At 45.4% G+C, this 16,505-nt stretch overlaps 1 protein-coding gene across 1 annotated transcript in view; it reads left to right on the top strand.

Annotated features, from left to right (window-relative positions):
* The first annotated feature begins 3,064 nt into the window (after nt 1-3,064).
* The window catches only part of Kpnb1 (karyopherin subunit beta 1), a 36,061-nt gene continuing 22,620 nt past the window's right edge, over nt 3,065-16,505 (top strand). Inside the window, exons 1-5 of the mRNA XM_090350717.1 lie at nt 3,065-3,450; nt 3,563-3,621; nt 5,680-5,862; nt 11,784-11,984; nt 15,148-15,300. Coding sequence (XP_090206843.1) covers nt 3,411-3,450; nt 3,563-3,621; nt 5,680-5,862; nt 11,784-11,984; nt 15,148-15,300 — 636 coding nt within the window. The 5' untranslated portion in view covers nt 3,065-3,410. The remainder of the gene's footprint in view (nt 3,451-3,562; nt 3,622-5,679; nt 5,863-11,783; nt 11,985-15,147; nt 15,301-16,505) is intronic.

The following is a 16,505-nucleotide window of genomic DNA, read 5'->3' as shown; positions in this document are numbered from 1 at the left end:
AGATCTTGTCTCCAAAAAATGAAACAAAAACAAACAAAAAGACCAAAAAAAAAAAAAACCCTTCCAAAATTTCTTTTCTTAGGACACAAAATTGCTTGTGTGTCATATAAGATTTTCTTTAATTTTGTCCCTACTCAGCCTCAGCATTCTAGTCCCAGTCCCTTGTTATCTGTTTGGGGGACACTTGCCTTTCTTCTGCTCCTTGTAGTCCCAAGCTTTGCCCCACCACGGACCTCGGCACAAGCTGCTTCTTCCTCTTCATCTGAACAACTCTCCTTATTCCGCAGGTCAGCTTTCTCTGGACTCTGTTGCTCAGTTCTTGGCATGTATCAGTTTCACAACTTCACATTTGTTTGAGATTAACTAACTTCTCAAATAGGGCAAGGACCAAGAACTACTAGTTAAGCACAAAGTACTTGGAAAGAGGCAAGTGTCAATGTAGATGTAATGTGCTGGGCCGTGTTCCTTCCAACTTAACCCATATTTACTCAAGAGGTTCTCAAAAGATCCATAAGGAAGGTGCAATTATTAGACCCATTTTACATGAGCACAGTATCTCAGGCTAAGAAGGGGTGAGCTGGGACCTCAACTCAGATGGCAGTTTCTACAGTCTGTACTCACTACTCCAACTATGGCACCTCATCAGCATCCACTGAATGCACGAAGATGCACTTTGGTAAGGAATAAACAGCACTACTGGTGGTAACCTGGCAAGCATTTCATTGTTGGTGGAAGAATCGGATGTTTGATAAGAACTTTGCTGCCAAACTTTTATCCTACACCATCTCATTTTGAGGCTTTTTTTTTTTTTTTTTTTTGCCAGTCCTGGGCTTGAGCTCAGGGCCTGAGCACTGTCCTTGGACTTTCTCAAGGCTAGAGCTCTACCCCTTGAGCCTCAGCACCACTTCCGGCTTTTTTTTCTATGTATGTGGTACTGAGGAATCGAACCTGGGTCTTCGTGCATGCTAGACAAGCACTCTACCACTAGGCCAAACTCCCGGCCTTTCTTTTCTTTTTTTTTTTTTTTTTAAGGCTGTATCTCACTATCTGAAGACCAGCCCAGGCTGGTCTTGAACTTCCTGTTTCCTTACCTCAGCTTCCCAACTTCAGGGATTACAGGTGTGGCAGTCTTTTCAACTACTTAAAAACACAGCAGCCCCTGAGCCCTGCTGCAGCTTCTTTTCTGAATTTGTCACAGACTACTCATATTGACTGAATAAAAGTCCTGTTTGCCAAACTGGGGGGAAAATTCCGTAGGGTGCCAGTGGCTCACACCTGTAATCCTAGATATTCAGGAGGCTGAGGATCCTGGTTTGAAACTGGCCAAGGCAGGAAAGGCCACCAGACACTTATCTCCAATTAATCTCAAAAAGCCAGAAGTGGAGCTGTTGCTCAAGTGCTAGAGCACTATCATGTATATGATACCTGTCATCCCAGCCCTCAGGAAGCTGAGGCAGACCTGTAGACTCTGAGGGCAGACTCTAATACATCTTAGGCCTCAGGCCAGCATGGAATGCACAGTGAGACTATTACTGTATCATCATGACACTAGGCAGAGGAAGTAGCCTAGCAAAGTGCTGGTGAGCAGGATAAATTTGGCAACCAATTGGGATCATTAGAAGTGTGGGTAGATCTACAGAAATTCAAGGATTTTCAGGAATCTCATCCGTCTTATCTTCTCTGATTCGTTACTCATACTCCGGGGAGCACCTCCAGAGTTAACAGTGGGTAAGGCAAGGTTAGGGAACTGTTAAGCCACAGGACAAGTTACCTTTCAGTGTGCGGAATGCAGTCCCAATTCCTTTGGGACCTGCAGAAATCTCTTGACAAACAACCTAAGTTTTCTTTTTAAGAATCAAAGGGAGTTGGCCTAGCTTTCTCAATTCTTCGGTTTTCCTTTCAACAACAAAAAAATAAGATTCCTCTCAACTTCTTCAGCGTGGAACCCACCAGCTATGGAGAAGAGCTCTAAAGACCAGCTACACTTAATTAACTGCATCAATACAACAACAAAAATGTAGCAAATCCGACAGTCAATCCTGATAGAGCTTACATGGAAAAAGAAAAACAAAGAAAGCTAAGCACCTTGCTCGTTTATTCCTGTACACACATTGTTTTTACAGGAGGACCTCCAGAAGGTGCAACGTTCCCGCCACATCCTACTTGACGAGGTCTAGGGTGGGGTCTGTGGGTGGGGAATCGTCTCCCCGGCCCTGAGGGAGACTGACTGTAACCGTCCCCGTGCACACAGCCCTGAGGGACTCCGTGGAGGGGGAGCTGCACGTAGTACTTGAAGCCCAGTCCCGACCAAATGACTAAGGGGCTGTGTGACCTTGGACAAGTTTCCTGACCCCTCTGGGCGGAAGTTGGACCGCGTGGTCTCCAAAGGTCCTCCCCAGCCCCGAGCCCGGTACCCAAGAGAGCTCCAGCATTACAGCAGCTTCCGGTGGGCGCAGCGCAGGACAGTAACGGTCCCCACCCCCACCGCACCCAGGCCCGCGAAACCCTCACTCAGCACGCCTCCAAGGGACGGCGCAGGCCCGGCCCGACCCGGCTCCGCCCCTTCCCGGGGCGTCCCGTCGTGCCCCGCGCTGGGCTCCTCAAGCAGTAGGACGCCTCCCGCCTTTCCGCGCCCCGACCCCGAACTCCTCTCCTCAGTTCTCCCGGGCGTCCTAACCTATCAACGTCTAGTAAGCTCAGCCAATCGGGCGGGCTCGGGATCTTGCCTTGCGCCCGCCCCCTCTCAGCGCTCAGCCGGTCTGAGCGCAAGACCTTTACCAGGCCTAGCCAATCAGCGGAAGGATCCCACCTGCCCCACCCCAATGTCCCGCCCCTCGGCCAATCCGTGCGTCCCATCTCATTGCCCGCCTAGCCAACCCGGGCCTTGAAACTTGCGGACGAATGAGCGAACGGCGGCTCTTCAACGCTAACTGCCCGGCCAATTGGGGACTCCGCGTGGCCACGGCGGCAACCAATTGCCGAGGAGCGCGGTGCCGCCTCGGCGAGGCCCGGCCCGGATATCCCTCCGCCTCCCTCCCTCCCTCTCTCTCCCACCCTGCGAGCCGCCGCTCACTTACTGCCTCCTTTCCTTCTTTCTCCCTCCGCCACCCGAGCACCAGCCGTGCTCCGCGCTGCCCCCGGGGTCCCTCCCCCGCCGCCAGAGGAACAGCCACCGCCACCGCCGCGGCCGCCGCCAGAAGCACATTTGGGAGGCGGAAGGAAGGAGAAAGGGGAGGAAGGGGAACCCGAGCGCCTGCCCTGAGGGAGCCGGTGAATGGGCTTGTGGTGACCCCCGCCCCCCACCCCACCCTCCCTTCCCACCCGACCCCCCAACCCCCACCCCCAGTTGGAGCCGCCGCCCGAGAGGCCGGGCCGTCGTCTTGGGAGGAGTCGCCGCAGCCACCTCCGCCATGGAACTGATCACCATCCTCGAGAAGACCGTGTCTCCGGGTAGGACGCGGGGACTGGGGGTGTCGGGCTGAGAGGACTGGGGCGGGGGAGGGGAGCCCGGCCCCACTGACCCCGCTCCCTCTCGCACTTTCCTTTCGCCCTCCCCCCCTAGACCGTCTGGAGCTGGAAGCAGCGCAGAAGTTCCTGGAGCGTGCGGCCGTGGAGAACCTGGTGCGTGCCACCCCGCCGCGCCCCATCCCGCCGCGTCCCCATCCCTGCGTGCGGGCCTTCCCGCCCTCCCGGAGGCCCAGGCCTCGGGAACCCACCCCGCCCCATCCCGTCCCCCTCCCCCCCCAGCCCGGTCCAACCTAACCCCGCCGTCGGGAAGCCGGTGGGTGTGTCCCGCCCCGGGCTCCACGTTTGGCCAATAGCGCGGCGCGCCGGGGTGATTCTAGTCCAATCGTCGCGCAGCCTGAGGGCGGCGGTGCAGCGGGAGGGAGAAAGAGGGAGAGAAGGGAAGTTAGGTTGCACGGCGCTGCGTGTTCAGCAAGGGTGGGGGCGGGGGAGCCGGGCTTTAGGGGCCATGTGGAAGCTCCTGGCCCGGCATCCCGCCCTGTGCTGTCCAGTGTCGGTTTCTCCTTTCTGTCCCGTGGTCCCTGTGGTTCTTTCCAACTACTTCACATATCTCTCCCCTGTCCCTCGGTCTGTGCTTATGGCTAGGCCTGGCACCTACCTACCTCTAATCCTAAACCCTTTATATTTTTCCCCCTTCCTGCCTGGTTATGCCTGGAATGTGTGTCTATTATGTACGGATTTCGATGAATAAAGACCTAGTCACTAAGGATCTGCACCCAGACAACAGACTGAAACTCATCCTTGAGATCAGGCCTGATGAAATCACGGGGGAAGCTCCTGCTAAGTTTTTCGTATTTCCAGATTTAAGGGGTACAGGAAAGGGTAAGGTTAGGTCCACCAGAGACCAGACCTTGAGTAGTGAAATGTAAAGTAGATTGAAACAGTTTGGTGTCAGAAATGTTTCACTTTACTGTTCTTTTCCTGTTGGGGTGAGGAGCAGAAGGAAGGATAAATGAGTACTTGAACTCTTAAAGGTAATAGGTAGTAGTAACACTGTAACCAAATGTGTTCCTTTGTGATGTCTTTGCAAAATAACAAGAACAAAGTGACAAGGTTTTGTTATGGGTTTTTTTTGTACTAATGTGTACTAGTTTTTAATAACCTACTTATCTTTAACTTAACCTTTGAAAACAATTTCTGTTAGTATAGACTGACAATTCCATTTAAGGTATGTTCTTGTTTTGCGTTTGCAAATTTGCAAGAGGACTTTTGTTATCCTGACATTCTTTAGCAGTACATGGCTAATAAAACTTTTGGCATTGTATTATGTGCTTGTAGGGCTTGTTAACGGTAAGCAAATGTGTCTGTTATGGCTTTTCTAACTTTCCTGTCTGAACAGAATTATCTTGGTAGGGGGAAGGGAATGGGTAGCTTAAAAATTTTAGGCAAAGATTCTTGTACAAAAATGATATGCATGGAAAAGCTTTTGTATATTACAAAAGATTGAGTTCAAAATGTATAGGAGCCTTTACTGTTTTGCTGGCTATGAAATATAAAGTCATTTTCCTTGAAAAAAAACTTGTCTGCTATTTTATCTTCATTTTCTCCTAGTTTCTGAATGCTTACCGCTTTTCCTTATAAATGTGCCTTTTCATTGCTTTCCTTTTGCTGAACACACACCACTAATCTGTAAAAGTTTAGGAGATCAAAATCTCATGCTTCCATGAGATCAGAAGCATGTAATGTAATTATTTTTGGGCTAAATGTTCAAACAAAAAGTTTTTTTTATACCTTGTCTCATTCACTCAACCAATATCGAGTACCATACATTGTTGTAAGTACTTGGAAAACTAAATAGTACATAGAGTCTCCTGACTACAAGATTGTCAAAACTTGATTTAATTTGGGGGGTGGAGGGGGGCTAGTGTAATGATTTGAACATTTAAGGATGTTTTTAGTAGGAAAATATAGGTACTGGGCTACTAGAGCTGAATAGCTTCCCTGTATAACAAAAATTCTTTTCCTGTTTTTCTGAAGAGGTCTTCCTATGTTGCCACCGTGGCTTCAAACTCCAGGATTCAAGCCATCCATTTACCTAGGCCTCCTGAGTACTGAGACTATATTCATGAGCCACCACATTGATCTGAGTTGAGATTTTGCAGTTCTCTGAAATGTCCATGGTGTGCTCTAAAAGTTTCATTTTCCTCTTAACAGCCCACTTTCCTTGTGGAACTGTCCAGAGTGCTGGCAAATCCAGGAAACAGTCAGGTTGCCAGAGTTGCAGCTGGTCTACAGATCAAGAATTCATTGACATCAAAGGATCCAGATATTAAAGCACAATATCAGCAAAGGTGGCTTGCTATTGATGCTAATGCTCGACGGGAAGTAAAAAACTATGTAAGTAACTTCTGGTCATGGTACCTATGAGACTAAACCGAAGTTTGTCATTTGTCTTTCACAGGGGGAAACTTTGGTAGTATGGTAGTCTTTTGGAACCGTAACCTAAAGGTAAAAATGATATTTGACTTGAAATTTCTCGATTATGATCCATTAATGGATCAAAATTCTTTTCTGTGAACTGAGGTATCCTGCAGCAGTTTTGAAAACCTTAATTGGATCTATTTTGAGTAGTATATAGTTGGTACTAATATCTAGATCACTTAGCAAACTTGTTAACAACATACTTCCAGAGGTGGTTTGCTGGGCACCAATGGCTTGCGCCTGTTATTCTAGCCACTCAGGAGGCAGATGTCTGAGGGTCCTGGTTCCAAAGAAGCCCAGGCAGGAAAGTCCGTGAGACTCTTTTTTTTTTTTTTTTTTAATTAATTTATTTATTTTTTTAATTTTTTGCCAGTCCTGGGCTTGGGCTCAGGGCCTGAGCACTGTCCTTGGACTTTCTCAAGGCTAGAGCTCTACCACTTGAGCCTCAGCACCACTTCCGGCTTTTTTCTATGTATGTGGTACCGAGGAATCAAACCCGGGTCTTCATGCATGCTAGGCAAGCACTTTAACCACTAGGCCAAACTCAGTTAACCACTAGGCTTAACTTCAGTTAACTACCAGATATCTGGAAGTAGCTGTGGCCCAGAGTGGTAGTAAGAGCCCTAGTCAAAAAACACAGGGACAGTACCCAGTTAATCTACCTTTAATGAGGGTAAAATGGGTTTTCAAGCACTGCAGAAATTCTGTCTTGAAAGTTCTAGAGTGAGGCTCGGGCTTTTGTTTTGTGCCCGTACTCAGAGTATAGACCAAAGGCCTTGTGACACAGGCACTGTACTGCTGAGCCATGCCTCCACCCATGTTTTTTTACTACTAATTACTTTTAGAATTGGGTCTTGCTTTCTATGCAGGCACAGACCTGAGTTATCATTCACCTTATGTTGGGCTTCACATGTATATGCTAGCTATCATGTTCAACTTCCTTCTATGCAGTTGCTAGTCTCTAGGACTTTTCTTTCTAGCACTGCAGTTCTCCCAGTCTTGGGCTCCGATGTAGCTGTGGGTACCATGCACACCATTGTGCATGTTTCAACCCATGGTTGAAAAGGGAGACCTTCCTGTGAACCTTTCCTGGGCTGGCCTTGAACCTGATTCTCTTATTCTCAGCCTCTTAAATTGCTATATTGCAGATAGTTCGTGTTTTGGACGGTCAGTATGGGTTTTTTTTGGGGGGGGGGCATACCAGTGCTGGGGCTTGAACTGAGGGTCTTGCTAGGCTTTTTTTTTTTTTTCCTCAAGGTTAATGTCTGTCATGGGCCACACCTTTACTTTTTTGTAGATAATCATTATTATTTGGTGGTGTAGGCATAGTTATACAAAGTCAGAAAATTAAATGGTTTCTTGGGTCTTTCAACCTCAAAGAGTGCTTTATCTATTTAGCAAATAATGAAAATTTTCTTTAGAAATCCCTGACTTTGGGGCTGGGATTTGACATAATGGTAGAATGCTTGCTTAGCATGCACAAAGACCTGGGTTCGATTCTCAGTAGTACATACACAGAAAAAGCCAGAGGTGGTGCTATGGCTTAAGTGGTAGAGCTTTAGCATTCAGAAAATGAGCACTGACAAAAATAAACAGCAACAACAAAAACCAGACTTTTTCCTTGACATTCTTGTGAATTACTAAATTACAAACCGGGGCCGGGAGTTTGGCCTAGTGGTAGATTGCTTGTCTCGCATGTACGAAGATCTGGGTTCGATTCCTTGGTACCACATACTTTAAAAAAGCTGGAAGTTCGGGCCGAGAGTTTGGCCTAGTGGTGGAGTGAAGACCCAGGTTCGATTCCTCTGTACCACATATATAGAAAAAAGCTGGAAGTGCTGCTGCGGCTCAAGTAGTAGAGCTCTTGCCTTGGGAAAGCCCAAGGACAGTGCCTAGGCTCTGAGTTCAAGGCCCAGGACTGGCAAAAAAAAAAAAATTACAGATCTATAGTTAATGGCTAATCCATATTTCTAGCCAAAGCAAGTGATTCAAAATATTGTAGACAAATTTGCTTTTTTGTTTTTAATTAATGAAGTTCATTAGTGCCCTGTATAACATGGGTATGGCTCAAGATGGCAAGTAAATTAAATATCTATATAGTCATAATTTTTTCCTAGATTTTTGAGTGAAAAATAGATTCCTGCAGTTATAGACCATCATAATGCTACACATCAATCCTTTGCTGTTTCCTGATTCTAGATGTTAGCTTTAAGTAGTGGCCCTTAATGCAAATAATTCTCTTCCTTTTTTGTACTTAATCTAGTCATGCTTTTGAGGTACCCATGACTAGAAACTGAAGTTACAAAATCCATCCTCAAATCTGTGGAGTATGTATAGCTGTTTCCATGTTGGGTCTGTAGCGTAATGTCATTTTAACCTTCTTTCAGCTATTTGGCATAAATTAAGTATAGTCCAAACCTGAAAATATTTTATCTTTATCTTATTTCATTGTCATTTGTAGAGCTTGAACTCAGGACCTGGGCAGTGTCCCTGAGCTTTTTTAGCTCAAGCCTAGCACTCTACCACTTTGAATCATAGCTCATTGAAGATAGTCCCACAGACTTTTCTGCCCGGGCTCGCTTTGAACTGTGATCCTCAGATCTCAGCCTTTTGAATAGCTAGGATTAGGTGGTAGTTTCCAGCATCCAGCCTTGGCACATCTTTTAATATTGGTGAGCTTAAGTCTTTCTTTTTTTTTTTTTTTTTTTTTTGTGGGTCATGGGGCTTGGACTCTGTCTCTGAATGCTGTCATGCTGTCCCTGAGCTCTTCAGTTCAAGGCTACTGCCCTACCCCTTGAGCCACAGCCCCACTTCCTGTTTTCTAGTGATTGATTGGAGATAAGAGTCTCACAGACTTTAGTGCCCAGGCTGGTTTTGAACTATGATCCTCAGATCTCAGCCTCCTGAGTAGCTAGGATTACAGGCTTGAGCCACCGCGCCTGGCGCTGAAGTCTATATATGAGTACCATTAGCATGAGTCAAGCATGGCGATGCATACTTTTCATCCCAATTTATTTGGGGAGGCCTAGGCAGAAAGATCACTAGGATCGCTTGACCTTTAGGAGTTCAAGGCAAGTCAGGACAATGCAGTAATGCCTCACTTTATAAAATTATAGCCAGGTGCTGTGGCTCATGCCTGTGATCCTAGTTACTCAGGAGGCTTTGATCTGAGAATCAATTAGTTGGAGGCTCTTATCTCCAATTAACCCCCAGAAAACCAGAAGCTGGAAGTGGTGTTGAAGCTAAATGTGGTACAGCACTAGCCTTGAGCTGAAGAGCTCAGGAACAACTCCCAGGCCCAGAGTTCAAGCCCCACAACTGACCAAGAGGAAACCTCCAAGTTGGCAGTTAACCTTGATCTTTCCTAGTATTGCTAATAATTCAATCAGTAACAATCAGTGCTTGGTGGTCTTTTTTTTTTTTTTTTTTTTTGCCAGTCCTGGGCTTGAGCTCAGGGCCTGAGCTGAGCACTGTCCTTGAACTTTCTCAAGGCTAGAGCTCTACCACTTGAGCCTCAGCACCACTTCTGGCTTTCGTTCATGCTAGGCAAGCACTTTACCACTGGGCCAAACTCCTGGCCCCTGCTTGATAGTCTTTTAAAATCTAGATTTTTGGAACACAGTTGAGCAAGCAATTTTCTTTCTTTGAACAGGGACTTGAACTCAGAGCCTGAAGTGCTTGTTTGGTACTTTTTCTTTTTGGCGGGGGGTTGGGGGTGTCAGTTGTGGGGCTTGAATTCTGGGCCTAGGCATTGTCCCTGAGTTCTTCAGCTCAAGACTAGTGCTCTACCACATTGAGCCACCACACCACTTCCGGTTTTCTAGTGGTTAATTGGAGATAAGTCTCATGGACTTTAGAGCCCGGGCTGGCTTTGAACCTCAGTTCTCAGATCTCAGTCTCCTGAGTAGCTAGGATTACAGCTATAAGCCACAGCACCCAGCTATTATTTTATAAAATGAAGCATTACAGTATGTGGTACTGAGAAATCAAACGCATGCATGTGTGGCATGAGCATTCTACCACTAGGCTACACTTCCGGCCTATTCGTGAGACATCTCCAATGGACAACCAGAAAACCAAAGTGGGGCTGTGGCACAAAGGGTAGGGCAGTAGCCTTAAGCTGGAGAGCTCAGGGACAACGTCAAGGCCCAGAGTTCAAGTCCCATGAATTAAAAAAAAGGGATTTTTGAGAATTTACCTTTGAACTTTACATAGTGTATTGCAACATCATGTGGTACCTCATAAATAAGTATAGGTTTTACTTGTCATTTAAAAATTTCAGATTCAAGGGTCAGGTGTTTGGCCTAGTGGTAGAATGCTTGCCTAGCATGCATGAAGACCCAAGTTCGATTCCTCAGTACCACATACATAGGGGGAAAAAAGGCGGAAGTGGTGCTAAGGCTCAAGTGGTAGAGCTCTAACCCAAGACTGAGCGCAAGCCCAAGACTGGCCAAAAAAGAAAAAATCTCTGAAAGGCACTTAGAACTTTGTTTTTGTTAGTATCCATTCAGCCTATGACATTTTGAATAATTCAGCACATTTTTTTCCCCTTACTACCTCCCATCATTGACAAAGTTTTAATTAACTGGGCTGTGAGTGTAGCCTAGTGGTAGAGTGCACCTCTTGAATGCATGAAGCCCTAGGTTTGATTCCTCGGTACCACATTCACAGAAAAAGCTGGAAGAAGTGGTGCTGTGGCTCAAGGGTAAAACGCTAGACTTGAGAAAGTCCAAGGACAGTGTCCAGGCCCTGAGGTGAAGCCCCAGGACTGGTCGAATAAAAAAAAAAAAGTTTTTGTTAACAAAGAACTATTGATTATTAGGTGGAGCTGTCTAGGTGGGTAGACAGAGGTGATGGTATATAGTATACAGAATAAGAGAAATCCCATAACCACCCCCAAAACAAAGAAAAGAGGGAAAGATGAGTTCATTATTAGCTAATAGCTACAAAGCAGGGCACTGAGTGACCTGACCCAGTCAGCAGAGCTGGCCTGAATGTCTGCAGCTATTCTTTGTCCTGTGTTCATGCCCGAACAGTTAACTGTTTGCCTTTGATGGGACTAGTGATTCTTAGTGAGTTCATGGACTGAATTACCTGATGGTGGTAATGGTTAACCCTGAGTAAATTGTGACTTCATCCTTCTTTAAAAATTATTTTTATCATTTTTTTTTTATTGTCAGGGTACTTTATAGAGGGGTTATAGTTACATTCATCTGGTAATAAGTACATTACTTTGTGTACATTAATATCCTTTCTCATGTTTTTGTCCCCCCCCCACCATGACTTCTTCCTTTATCTGTCCCTATACCCCTTGGGTTACAGATCAGTTCTTTGATTCCTAGACAAATGGAAAGAATTCTTTCAGACTAGAAATTAAAGTTTGATTCTTAGTTTTTTTTGTATTATTAGTACTATTGCATTTAGTATTGCTGCTTGACTAAGGCCTTTCTTTATTACCAGTTTTGACCAAAAAGTAGGTTTTTTTTTTATGTCAATAAAGAGCCAGGATAGAGAGTGACCTACTGTGCATCAGACCTACCTCAGTGCCCTCATCTCACCCTTTGTGTCCACAAAACAATCCCTCCAGGAGTCTGGAAGATGAATTTTGTCCCCACCCCTTACCGAAGTGTGCAGGGTGTTTCTAGAAAGTTCCAATTGGTGGTAAGGGAGGGTTGGTTTGCCACTGTTCTGGAGAGTGCTTATTGTTGGTGTTGTTACAATAGCTGTCTTTTTGTGAGGTGGGGAGGACAGAAATCAGAGACATTGATGTGCAACATGTTTGGCAAAAAGTATTCTCATGATGCTACAACTTGATGTTTTGTCTCATTTTCCCTCAGGTTTTGCAGACTTTGGGCACAGAAACTTACCGGCCTAGCTCTGCCTCCCAGTGTGTGGCTGGTATTGCTTGTGCAGAAATACCCGTAAACCAGTGGCCCGAACTCATTCCTCAACTAGTGGCCAATGTTACAAACCCCAATAGCACAGAGCACATGAAAGAGTCAACATTGGAGGCTATCGGTTACATCTGCCAAGATATAGTAAGTGTTTGCCTGATGTTTTCTAATCTGTATACTTTCTCATTCTTTCTAGTTATGCCATGTATATTAGGATTTCTCTGTCAAATCATGAAAGAATGAAAACCAGACTGCTGCAGTGTTTGGAGATACAACTAATTTGTTAACTTCTTTAATCAATTTATTAACCATACTGTGAAGAAAAGAAAGTGGAGAGTGGAAAGTCAAATTACTCAGGAGGCTGAGATCTGAGTATTGGCATTCAAAGCCAGCTCAGGCAGGAAAGTCTGTGAGATTTCTCCGATTAGCCACAAAGTAGAGCTGTGGCTCAAGTGGTAGAGCTTTGGCCTTGAGCACCAAAGCTGAAGGACAGTGCCCAGGCCCAGAATTCAAGCTGAGGGACAGGGCAGGGGGTGGGGGAATAAAATGTAGGGCTTAGTGGTAATGTCTGCTGAGCATGTGCAAGACCCCAAATATCAAAGATCCCTAGCATAAATAAGATCTCTCTTCATCCTCTACCTATTCCTCCTCTTCTTCCTCTACTTCTTCCTCTACTTCTTTTGCCAGTCCTGGGGCTTGAACTCAGGGCCTGGGCACTGTCATTGGGTTTTCTCACTCTACCATTTGAGCCATAGCGCCACTTCCAGCTTTTTCTGTATATGTGGTACTAAGGAACCAAACCCAGGCTTCCTGTAGGCTAAGCAAGCACTCTTACCACTAGGCCATGCTCCTGGCCACTGATGTTTTGTTTGTTTTGGTCAGTCTTGGGGCTTGAACTCAGCCTGGACTCTATCCCTGAGCTCTTCAGCTCAAGGCTACCACTCTATCACTTTGAACCACAGCACCCCTTCTAGTTTTCTGGTGGCTAATTAAAGATAACAATCTCATGGACTTTTGTGCCTGGACTGACTTTGAACCTTGATCCTCAAATCTCAGCCTCCTGAGTAGCTAGGATTGCAGGCCTGAGCCACCAGTATCTGGCTGATGTTTTATTTTCTTTTCCTTTTTTGGAGGGGGTTACAGGCCCTGGCCCTGAGCTCTTCAGCCATATTACCATTTCCTGTCTTCTAGTGCTTACTTGGAGATTAGAGTCTCATGGCTTTATAGTGCCCTGGCTGGCTTTGAACTGTGATCTTCAGTCTCAGCCTTCTGAGTAGCTAGTATTACAGGTGTGAACCACCATGCCCAGCTGATGTTTTATTTTCATACATGCATATAAAGTATTTTTTCTTTTTTCTTTCTTGCCAGCCCTGGGGCTTGAACTCATGGCCTGGCCACTATCCTTGGACACTTTTTGCTCAAGGTTATCACTCTGCCGCTTGAGCTACAGCGCTACTTCCAGCTTTTTTTTGACTATGTGATACCAAGGAGTTGAGGCTTCATGCATGCTGGGCAACAACTCTACCACTAGGATATGCTCCAGCCCCTAAAGTATTTTTTTTTCAAGGGGGGGTGGTGGTATGGGGTTGATCTTAGGGCCTTGGCTCTGCCTTTGAGCTTTTTCACTCAAAGCTAGTGCTCTACCACTTTGAGCCACAGTACAGTTCTTCTTCCTATTTTCTGGGGGTTGATCTCTCCTGCCTAGGCTAGCTTTGAACCACAATCCTGTCAGCCTCCTGTGTAGGATTATAGACATGAACCACCAGTGTTCTGCTTAAAATACTTAGATCATCATATTCATCTTCATTCACTTTTCACCATTACCTTCTCTTCCCTCTCAGTGACATCCACCTCCAATAAAACCTTTCTCCCTCCACTCCCCTCCCCTACCAGAGTATAAACTCGGGCCTCATGCTCCCGTTCTTTATTACTGGTGCTCTGCCTTGAGCACACTCCAGTCTAGCATTTCTTTTTCTTTTTCTTTTTTTTTTTTTTAATTTTAACGAACACAGGTTATAGTTACATGTGTAAATTAGTGAGTACATTTCACTTAAAACTGGGCACTGGTGGCTTATACCTGTTATCTTACTAGCTACTTAAGCTGAAAGCCAAAGTTTATGATTCAAAGCCATCCTAGGCAGGAGAATCCGAGACTGTTGTCTCCAATTACCACCAAAAAATGAAGAACTGTGGCTTAGCTGATAGCATGCTTACCTTTAGTAAACAACAACAACAAAAAAAAACAACTCAGGGGCTAGGAGTTTGGCCTAATGGTAGAGTGCTTGCCTAACATGCACAAAGACAGGTTTGATTCCTCAGTACCACTACATAGAAAAAAAATATATACTAGACGTGGTGCTATAACTCAAGTGGCAGAGCTCTAGCCTTGAGAAAGTCCAAGAATAGTGCCCAGGCCCTGAGTTCATGTTCCAAGACTGGCCAAAAAAAACCAACCTCAGAGACAGCTCCTAGGCACTTGCGTTTAAGCCCTAGGGCCAGCATGTAAGAAAAAGACTGATGCTATACCACTTGAGCCACACCTCTGTTTCTGGTTTTTCAGTACTTTTCTGCCCTTGCTGGCTTTAAACCAAATCCTCAGGTGTGAGCTGGCAACACTTGCTCTAGACACTTCTTTCCTCCTTTCTCTCATTTTAAATACCACTACTAGGATACTATTACAGGGTTTGAGCTCTTGCTGGGTTTGCCCATTGTCTACTGAGTCATATCTCCAGTCAGGGAGAAGAAGCTTTTTTTTTTTGCTAGTCGTGGGGCTTGAACTCAGGGCCTGAGCACTGTCCTTGGGCTTTTCTCAAGGCTAGCCCTCTGCCACTTCACCACTTCCAGCCTTTTCTATGTATGTGACACTGAGAAATTGAACCCGGGTCTTCGTGCATACTAGGCAAGCACTCTACCACGAGGCCAAACTCCCAGCCCGTCACCTGATCTCTTTTCTTAATGTACCGTGAATACTGTGGTGCCGTTTCATTTACTGCTTACAGTAGCTTCTGTTTAGTTTACTATTCTCTGTAGTTGATTTGGCCACGGGAGCTGCAGTAGTCTTTAGTGCTCCTGATGAGGTTATCACCTTTGATGCCTGTTTCAATGTAGAGAACTGCAAAGAATGTTGGACCATTTGAAGTGCTGTTCCTGTGGGATATTTTGCAAGTGCTTTGCAATACTATCTACAAATGGAAATGTGTGGAGGAAAGATTAGAGTCATAATGCTTATAGAGTAGATTTTAAAAATAAAAAGAATGATTAGTTGTGGAATTATGTTCATTGCATGTCTGCTTTTTTTTTTTCTTAGGATCCGGAGCAGCTACAGGATAAATCCAATGAGATTCTGACTGCCATAATCCAGGGAATGAGAAAAGAAGAGCCTAGTAATAATGTGAAGTTAGCTGCTACTAATGCACTCCTGAACTCACTGGAGTTCACCAAAGCAAACTTTGACAAAGAGGTGGGTTTTTGTGACAAATGGTATATGAGTTTGAGAATGAGGGATCAACGAATTAAATGAAAGCATTGTTTGTCCTGGGACTTGAACTCTAGGCCTGGCCACTGTACCTGAGCTCTTTAGCTCTTCAGATCAAGGCTACCGCCCTTCCTTGCTTCCTCCTGCCACTTCCCGTTTTCTAGAGGTTATTGGAGATACTTGTCATGTTTCCCCCCCCTTTCCCCGCCAGCCCTGGGCTTGAGCTCAGCGCCTGAGCACTGTCCTTGGACTTTCTCAAGGCTAGAACTCTACTACTTCAGCCATAGCACCACTTTTGGCTCTTTTCTATGTTTGTGGTACTGAGGAATAGAACCCAGGTCTTTGTGCATGATAGGCAAGCACTCTACCACTAGGCCAAACTCCCAGCCCTACTATAATTTTTTTTTTTTACTTTAGTTTTTTTTTCATATTTTTATTGTAATTAATAGAAGGGTTACATTATATTCACCAGATAGAAGGTGCATTAATTCACATACATTGATACCCTTTCTCATGTCTTGGTCCCCATTTCACTCCCCCCACCTACTATAATTTTTTTTTGTTTTTGTTTTTGCCAGTCCTGGGCTTGAGCTCAGGGCCTGAGCACTGTCCTTGGACTTTCTCAAGGCTAGAGCTCTACCACTTAAGCCTCAACACCACTTCTGGCTTTTTTCTATGTATGTGGTACCGAGGAATCGAACCCGGGTCTTCATGCATGCTAGGCAAGCACTTTAACCACTAGGCCAAACTCCTGGCCCCTATAATTTTTTTTTTTTTTTTTTTTTTTGCCTGTCCTGGGCTTGAGCTCAGGGCCTGAGCACTGTCCTTGGACTTTCTCAAGGCTAGAGCTCTATCACTTGAGCCTCAGCACCACTTCTGGCTTTTTTCTATGTATGTGGTACCAAGGAATTGAACCCGGGTCTTCATGCATGCTAGGCAAGCACTCTACCAATAGGCCAAACTCCCGGCCCCTATACTATAATATTTTTAAATGCAAAAATACACCCATACTTTTTCATTATGGGTTTGGCTCAAGGGTATGGTGGTAGCCTTGAGCTGAAGAGCCCAGGGACAGCGCCCAGGCCAAGTTCAAGTCCCTTCATCCACCAAAAAAACAACAGCAACAACAAAACAATATTCCTTTGTCTTTCTTTTATGTATGATGTGATTACAATAGACATGACAAACTT

This window comes from Megascapheus bottae, chromosome 17, assembly GCF_031878675.1.
Source record: "Megascapheus bottae isolate mThoBot1 chromosome 17, mThoBot2.hap1, whole genome shotgun sequence".
NCBI lineage: Eukaryota > Metazoa > Chordata > Mammalia > Rodentia > Geomyidae > Megascapheus > Megascapheus bottae.
This window is presented reverse-complemented; position numbering and strand designations above follow the sequence as displayed.